The following is an 8471-nucleotide window of genomic DNA, read 5'->3' on the forward strand; positions in this document are numbered from 1 at the left end:
ATCTTTAAGAAACTATTTTTATTTTTTACTGATAAATTCCATGAAATAACCCTTTAATTATGGCCAGCTATTTTTAAATCCTCATTTTGTAATTTCCAAACTGTCCTTCGCACACTAAAATATAGGCTAGACTAATTGAATAAAGAGTGGCTAAGAACTTTTCTGCATCTTCTACCCTTTATTTGTATCTGTCTAATGTCTTACTGTAGGATCAGTCCTGGTGAATCCCTAAAGCCTACTGTCTAAGAAATCAACTGTTTCTACGCAGACTTAGTTGAAACCAGGTCATGTACTAGATGATGTTCTGTATTCACCCAGTTATATTCAATGTGTATCATAAATTAATCTCTACTCATAGTGGAAGCAATGGACCAAGAAACTGGTGACAGAAAAACTCCACAAGTGGGGCCAGAGAAAGCCAGTATCTTATTTAACTCTGTCCCCTTGACAACAGCAGGAAACTTAGACACGTACAATTAATTTCTTTTTGTTTCATTTTTGTTTTGAGGTACATCTTCAGATGTGGTCAGTCTCAGATCCCAAAAGATGATTTATGACATTTCCTTACCACTTACCGTGGTAAAAAAGTAGAAAGAGGGAGGCAAATAGTAGGGAAGGAGAGAGAGAAAAGAGGGTAAATACAAGGAAGGAAGGGATGAAGAAAAGGAGAGAGGAAATTCCTTTGGAACCATCATATAACCTGAGAATGATGTTTTACCATTGTACCAAAATATACAAGGTAGATGACAGAAGGATTCCATAATCCGGTGTTACTGGTTATTGAATGTTTGTACTGTGTTGATGCTGACTACAGGGATTGTTTTTGAAGAGTAAAATGGGAAGGGAACAGAATCTACAAGAGAGCTGACTCTTAAAATTCAGAAATTTTGAAAGAGTTGAAAATGGTACTTCAATCGGTGAATGGAAACAATCTTAATTTAAAGAAATAACTATCTTCATTTAAGAAGAAGAATTCTGCTTTTTTAAAGTACTTTTATTTTTAAATATCCTTGGCATTGGTAAAAATATATATATATGGTGCTATATATTTATATTTATATATATTTGCTAATTTTTAGCTGATTAAAAAAATATAAACTTAAAACATCAACAGTTCATTTCTATCTCAATTAGTTTTCACATAATAATCATTCTCCATCTTTTTCTGCATGTGGTTATTTACAGAAAAATCTGTTCTATGAAATAAAAAAGTTTACTAAGTTGTTCATCAGTCAAGAATAATTTTATTGGGCTTCGCAGTAGGTGCCACGCAAATGCACAGACAATGTTAGTTGATCAGTTAAGGCTAAAAAGTGTATCGTAATTCACAAGTTTTGATCGTGTTTTCATTTTATCATTTGCAATCACATGCTTGGATTGTGTCTTCTCAACTTACGATAGCCATTACTGCCTTTTTAAGTGAAATGCTCCTCAATTTCATAAGTGAACTATAGGCTCTGGAGTTTCTTATAGTGGGAACATCTTCATACAATATTTTTACAAAGTATCTGGTCAAAAATGGACAAAGATATTTGTATCATAGCTTGGTGATATGGCTGAATCAAAGAATTATTTTTTTGTATCAGGTGATTCATCATAGAGTTTACCAAAATCTCAAAATGTGCTATTTCATATCAACTATTACTGAATTCAGAATAATATCCTTCTGTTATTAGTGTCCAGTCCCAGCATTCATGTTGTAGATAGCTTCTGGACACCAGAGCCCACTTTTTTTTTTTTTTTTTTTTTTTACCAGAGCCAACTCTTGGTGCACCTTATAACTTCTGATGACTGTTGTCCCTTTAAATTATGACTAATAATTTGCTAATTTTCCAATACAGGTAATGGATTAGGAATTAGAATTGTGGGTGGTAAAGAAATCCCTGGACATAATGGAGAAATTGGAGCCTATATTGCCAAAATTCTTCCTGGAGGAAGTGCAGAACAGACAGGGAAACTTATAGAAGGTAAGAATAAGGATTTCATAGTAAATTAAAATGAATGTACTCCTATTAAATATATTTTAATTTCATATGCAGGTTTCCTCTTTATTTACTGTCTAGGTAAACCTCTCTCCTTATAGTTGATTATGAAATTTTGGTATAGTAATATAAAAGAAAATGTGTTCACAATTATATTCATTTTATTTTCAATTGCATTGTCCTTTTGGCTGTTGATTTGCTATGGGATTATGTTGTTTAAGAAACACTAATTAGTCAATATTGTTTACTGACTTGGGCAATATTATTAAAAAAAACTTTCATCATTGGGATTAATTTTTTATAAATACTAAAAAAAATTATATTGAAATCAGAACTGTAAAATACCAGATGATTCAGTACACACTAAAGTCAGGTCAGCAAACCGTGAACAGTCCACAGGCCAAATCTATCTGCTGCTTGTTTCTGTAAACAGTGTTTTATTGGAACACAGTGAGGATCATCGATTTACATGTTGAACATGGGTATTTTCCCACTACAATAACAGAACTGTATTCATGACAGAGACTAACTAGTCTATAAAGACTAAAATATGTACTCTGTGGTTCTTTACAGAAAAAAATTTGCCAACTCCTGTGCTAGGTTACTGTCTACTTCTAGATACTATATACCTTATTACATCAAAACCATTTTAAAATAATGGACTTTAGAGATGTACCTAAAGGGCCATAAAAATATATTTTATCACTTTCTTTCAAATGTTATAAGATGCTTGATTCTCAAAATGCATAATGATTATTTTCACTTGTTAATTAAATGTCATTCGCATTTTCCAAACTCTAACATATAGTTTACAAGTTTTCAATGATATTGCTTATGATGAATATTTTTTATCATAAAATAGCCTCAACCTATCATTTTATTTTATTTAAAATACTTAGTTGGAAGGTGTTTTTCTGTCATTTCATAGTTTTATAAAATGCTGCCCATTGCTTAACATTTTAATTATGCTAAAATTATTCACTGTCATTTTCTTAAATGTATTGGAACCTACCAAAAAAGTCCCTGTATATTTTGATAGCCTATTAGAGTAAATAAACTTGAGGCATTATTGATTCATCACAGCATTCTACTGGAGCCCACTTGTACCAACTCACTTAGATAGGCTCTTCCCAACTTCACATTGAATGGTGTCACTTTGATGGCTTGAATTGGTCATGGTGGGAGTTTTTACAAAGTGGAAATAGATAAATGTGATAAATTAGGCCTATTTTGTTTGTTTATTTCCTTGTTGGTTTTCAGAATGCCAGTTTACCAGGACATTACCTAATATGTAACCGAAAGGATATTATTAAAAATATTCTAATGTCATGCATAAAACAGGGAAATGTAGGAGAATTAACCAGATATCTAAAAGAAGATAAAGACAATGAACCAAGATATAACAATTATGAACAGAACACTGAGTCTGTATGGAGTTTCTATGACTATAATCCTATCACTCCTAATGCTAATCCTTAGGCGTTGCAGTCTACTTAAGCTATAGAAATTGAGACATTTTTTTAAAATAGAGACCATTTTTAAGAATGGGAGTGATATGATCATTTTCATACAGCATACTCCAGAAGGAAATGCATATACTATTTTTATTTTAAAACAAAAAATTGCAGCAACTGTTTGTGTTATGGTTTTGCAAAGATACTTGAAGAAAGAAACCCTCCTCTGTATTTACACCATGGAAATTGGGAAATACTACAAATCAGGATGATTTGAAAAACAGTTTCAATGAAGCATACTGTTATGAAATGATACTCTTTGTACTTGATAGCCTATGTAGCCATTTTTAAGTTCATAAATTTAAATTAAAAAAAATAGGTATAATACATATTAATTCAAGAGAGAAAATTGAAATGAACCTAAAATTTTACATGCTCCATTTCTCATCATTTTTGGAAGAAGTATTTTTACAGTCCACCTATTTGGTTAGAGCGGGAAATCATTAAAAGCTATATGCATATTATTTAAGATTTTATTTTAATTATTTATTTAGTGATTCTCCCAAAGATTTGCCAAAGTGTCAAACCAGGCCTTTCCGTGAACACAGATCCTCTGGTTGGAGTCCAGTTCTTATAAAATGCACACCCATTATTTGTTATTTATGTTTTCTATCTTTGCTTTATTTACTCTTGCAACATAGGTCTTTAATAAAACACTTGGTAGTATTTCTTTCTGTTAGCTTCATGATGATGTCTTGGTTCAATATTTAGATCCTGTTTTTGAAACATTAAATATTTTAAGGAGTTACTTTAACATACAAACCATCCAAAAGGCTATTCCTTGTCTTATGCCACCAGGCTAAAATGATAAAAGTTCATTCCCTTTATATGCAAAGATGAACTGACTAGAAGGCCATCAGTCCAAATGGGAATCCACAAGGACTCACCTTGTTTGACCTGTATATTTTCAGGATATATATGTTTATGTATATGTATTTATATTTACATAGTTTTTGTTTTGTCTGTAACTATGTGCTTTATTCATACATAGTATCCTTAGAGCCCTCACCTTCAATCTTTGATAGATTATCATAAAATTTCAGAGCAGTAGATTGGTTAAAACACAACTCTGATTTTTATGCCTTAGGTAAGGCATCACTATGACAATATCAAGTGTATATCACTGGAGTCTTGTGGTTTTTTAGTAATTAAAATTTTGCATGACCATAATAAAATTTTATTTATTGAAGGCAATAAAGATGGCTAATTCACCATTAGTTTAAAATTAATTCTTTTCTAAGGGAAAATTGTATGTATATGAATAAATAGATAAAATATGTGTTTGTGTGTATGTAACTGTATATCTCCATCTGTAGAATGAATTCCAGGTAGACTTAGGAATTGATTTGATGTCCTCCAAGTGTATCTTTCTGCATTTCTGAATACAAAAGTATGTACACTGAGCCTTTATGATTTAAAATTGTTGATTGAAAACATGAATGACATTTGGTTGATCATAGAATTCTTAGACTGTATTTTTTTTCCCCACTCCATACAGTGAAGCTCTTGCTAAAAAAAAAAAAAAAGGCCGACTTTACTGTTTTTTCTAAGTTTGGTTATTTCTCCTACAGTAGGCTTTTCAGACTCATCAGTGTCTCACATGCTTACGCTCTTGTAGCACTCAGTGCCATGGATTCTGATTGTGTTGACTTTTGGAAGAGCAAGAGTATTTCCAGGTTTCCTCTAGCTTTTTATTCTCTGGATTTGTGCATTTAAAACATACTGACCAATCATGTAGGTTTTCCAGTGCTCATAAGCCAAGTGCTATTCTGAAAGTACTGACTTATGTAACGAAGGGAAAAAAGCCCCCCTATACTTCCTGAAGATTTTTATTCATTGTTTTTTGAAAAATCTTTCTGAACAAGGTTGTCTATATTGTTAAAGAATGTAGGAAAATGATGTGTTTCTGAATGCTGATAGTTAGCAATAATTAGTATTTCAGAATCATTAGGCTATTCTCAAGAAATTTGTTTTTAAACACTCATAATAGAGGCTTGTGCTATCCTCTGAAACTAAAAAAGCCACTAGGGAGCATTGTGTTAATCAAAATTTCCTGAGCCAATCTTTTAGTTTTGTAAAATTCTGTAATGATTTTCTGAAAAAACGTATATAGTCAGATACTTGAGGGAAACTAATCTTCCAAAATCTTAAAACTTATTTCTCTGCAACATTACTAAACATTCTTAAGCAAATACCAGACCAAGAATGATTTTTTGCAACCTGTCATTCTTCCTTTTAATGCATAAGGTCAGTTTTCTGTTGGAAAAAAAAAAAAAGAAGAAGAAGAAGATGACAAAACATCTGGGGAACTAAGCTACAAATCTAAGTTTCTAAAGTGCTATTTCTTGCTATTTGCTTTAGGATTAAAATTTTCAACAATTTCAGATCAACAGTGTTGGGGCTGTGTAATCCTCATCAGTATTGAGGCTTTAAGTGGTGTATGATATTATCTCATTTTCTCCTTTGATATTGTTATTTCTCTTTGAACTAATGGGAGCATCTAAAAGTACACTTGAATGTATGGACTTTGAATGTATATTTCAAACTTGTCACTTCCATTTTAAATATTTATTTTTAGAAAAATGATTATAAACCTTATTCATAGTACAATTTTAATACCAGGTTCAGTATAATCATCACCTTAACCAATGACCTCAAAAAATTAGATGCTTCCTCTGTAATAAACTCTCTTTTCTCTGTTTTACCTAGTGAACCTATTCGATATGATGACAATTTTTGAATTCATGACATGCTTTATTGTTCTCAGATCAAAGTACCAACCATCTCCAAATTTGGAGAGTCCATAATATAATTATCCATACCTCATGACAAGCAAAGACTTTGTTTTGTTTTGTTTAATCTGATAAAGACCAGGGTCAGTTCTTTATGTTCCAGCCATTTGTGCACGTCACGTGTGCGTGGATCTTTCGTGTCCCTTAACAATGAGGTTTTTTTTCCTGCATACCCGGGGCCCAGCAGTATCAAATAAAACAAGATTTCAAATAATATATATAGAAATGAGTATTAAATAATTTTTTATTGCAAATGTTATATACTTATTAAGATGTTACTCCTCTCAGTATTTTGTGAAGCAAATAATAAGACAGGTAGTCACACTCTACTATTTGTAAAGAACCATGTACATTTAGGACAGCATCTCTATTTGGTTAATTACCATTTTTTATTACCTTTTCAGGAAAAAAACGTACAAAATAGAAACCATTTCCTCTGGGCACACATTCTTATAACTTTGAGCTTAACTACTCAAAACTTTACTGTAGGGCTTTTGTTTTTTGGGTTTTTTTGGTTTTTCTTTGCTTAGAATTTAAATTAAGATCTCTGGAGTGGGGGTATGGTATTGGATAGTTACTGATACAGAAAAAACAAACAAACAAAAACAATGATACCTGGAAAATGCAATGCAGTTTTGTGCAGTGGCAGAGTGTGAGGAGTAGATTTTCTCCTGGCAGTTCTTTTCTAGCCCAAAAGCATTGTAAGACGGTGAAGGGCATGAAACAGAGGAGTTTTAAATTAGAAGTTAAAATCTCAACTCGAAATAGCAAGTGCTATGTGAAAATGTTTGCTGCCTGACACATGTTTCTGATTTATTTGCACTTAAATGGTGAGTGTGTTTTGCTCTCAGTCTTGTGAATTTTACTAAAACAACTCAATGGTTGCATGTCTCCAATTACACAGTAACCACAAAAAGTCAGGGTTTGATGCTCACTGATTCATTAAAAGAGGGCATGTTTTTTCTTAGTCTGAGCCCTCTCCCCAGTCAGGGAAATGATCTTTTAAGACTCACACAGCTTCTTCACACTTTTCACCTCCTCATCTATTGAGATGCCCAGCTCAACATCCCACACCTTCTGTTCCACCTTCCCTGATGGGAGCGGGGCTGGGGGAGCTTCTCAGCATTTCATGGTTTGATGTATGCAACTTAGCACTTATGGGGCACTGACTTGTCATTTTGATTACAAATGTTTGAGTGTACAAAAAAAAAACTGTAGAGAATAATATGGCAGACAGCCATGTACCCACCATATTTATTATATCAACATCTTGCCATATTTGTTTCATTTTTTTAGGGGAAAGGGATACATATAAGTCAATTAAAGCCTCCTGTAGTCACTTCTCTTGTCCTAGACTTCTCCCAGAATAAGTTACCAGACCTAATTTGAGGTTACTCTTTCACTTGCTTTTCTTCACAGTTTTATGTATGTAGTCATAAACTCCATATCTTGCCTGTTTCTGAAATTTTATATAAACAATATCTTAATGTATTTTTGCAACTTCTCTTAGTCACATGAAGTTTATGCAATTCATCCAAAGTCATACATGTGGCTCTAGTTCATTTATTTTCATTATGGGGCAGAATTCTATTATTCTACATCTCTACCATAGTTTAAACAGTCTCTGGTTACTTAAGTTATTTATGAGGGTTTTTTTTTAACTATTTCAAGCAATGCTATGATTTTTTGAAGTAGTCTCCTTATGTACATGTGGAGGAATTTCTTCTACAAGTTAAATTTCTGGTGATAATGACTACCTTGTTAAATAATGTAAGAGAATGTTGTGTGGTTTTTTCAACAGTAGTTGATTTTTCCGAGTTGCTGTCCAAAGTGTTAAAATGTTTTTACATTTGTGAGTAGTAAATGTGTCTTCTTGTTTCTCTACATCTTTGGTCCTCTTTCTCTAAATTTTCTTTTCAAATGTAATGTGGGATGGTGTCTGTTGTTTTTATTTACCTTCCCTTCGGTGATGTTGAGTATGATAATATTTTATTAATCTTGTTAGCTCTTGGGTTTTTCTCATCTGCATTTTGCCTGTTCTTTTGCTTATTCTTTAATTGGATTAGTTTGTGTGTTTCAAATTGAATTTGAGGGAATCTTTATGTATTCTGGTAATCCTTTGTCAAGTAAGTGGGCTGTAGATGTCTTGTATTTTTGTCTTTTTGTTTGTTTGTTTTTACCCA

The 8471-nt window shown here is 32.3% G+C and overlaps 1 protein-coding gene across 1 annotated transcript in view; it reads left to right on the plus strand.

Annotated features, from left to right (window-relative positions):
* Positions 1-8471, plus strand: part of PCLO (piccolo presynaptic cytomatrix protein) — a 346987-nt gene that overhangs the window by 251514 nt on the left and 87002 nt on the right. Inside the window, exon 11 of the mRNA XM_081800627.1 lies at positions 1842-1967. Coding sequence (XP_081656753.1) covers positions 1842-1967 — 126 coding nt within the window. The remainder of the gene's footprint in view (positions 1-1841; positions 1968-8471) is intronic.

Source organism: Leptonychotes weddellii, chromosome 12 (assembly GCF_054177405.1).
Source record: "Leptonychotes weddellii isolate Sample4059 chromosome 12, ASM5417740v2, whole genome shotgun sequence".
Taxonomy (NCBI): domain Eukaryota; kingdom Metazoa; phylum Chordata; class Mammalia; order Carnivora; family Phocidae; genus Leptonychotes; species Leptonychotes weddellii.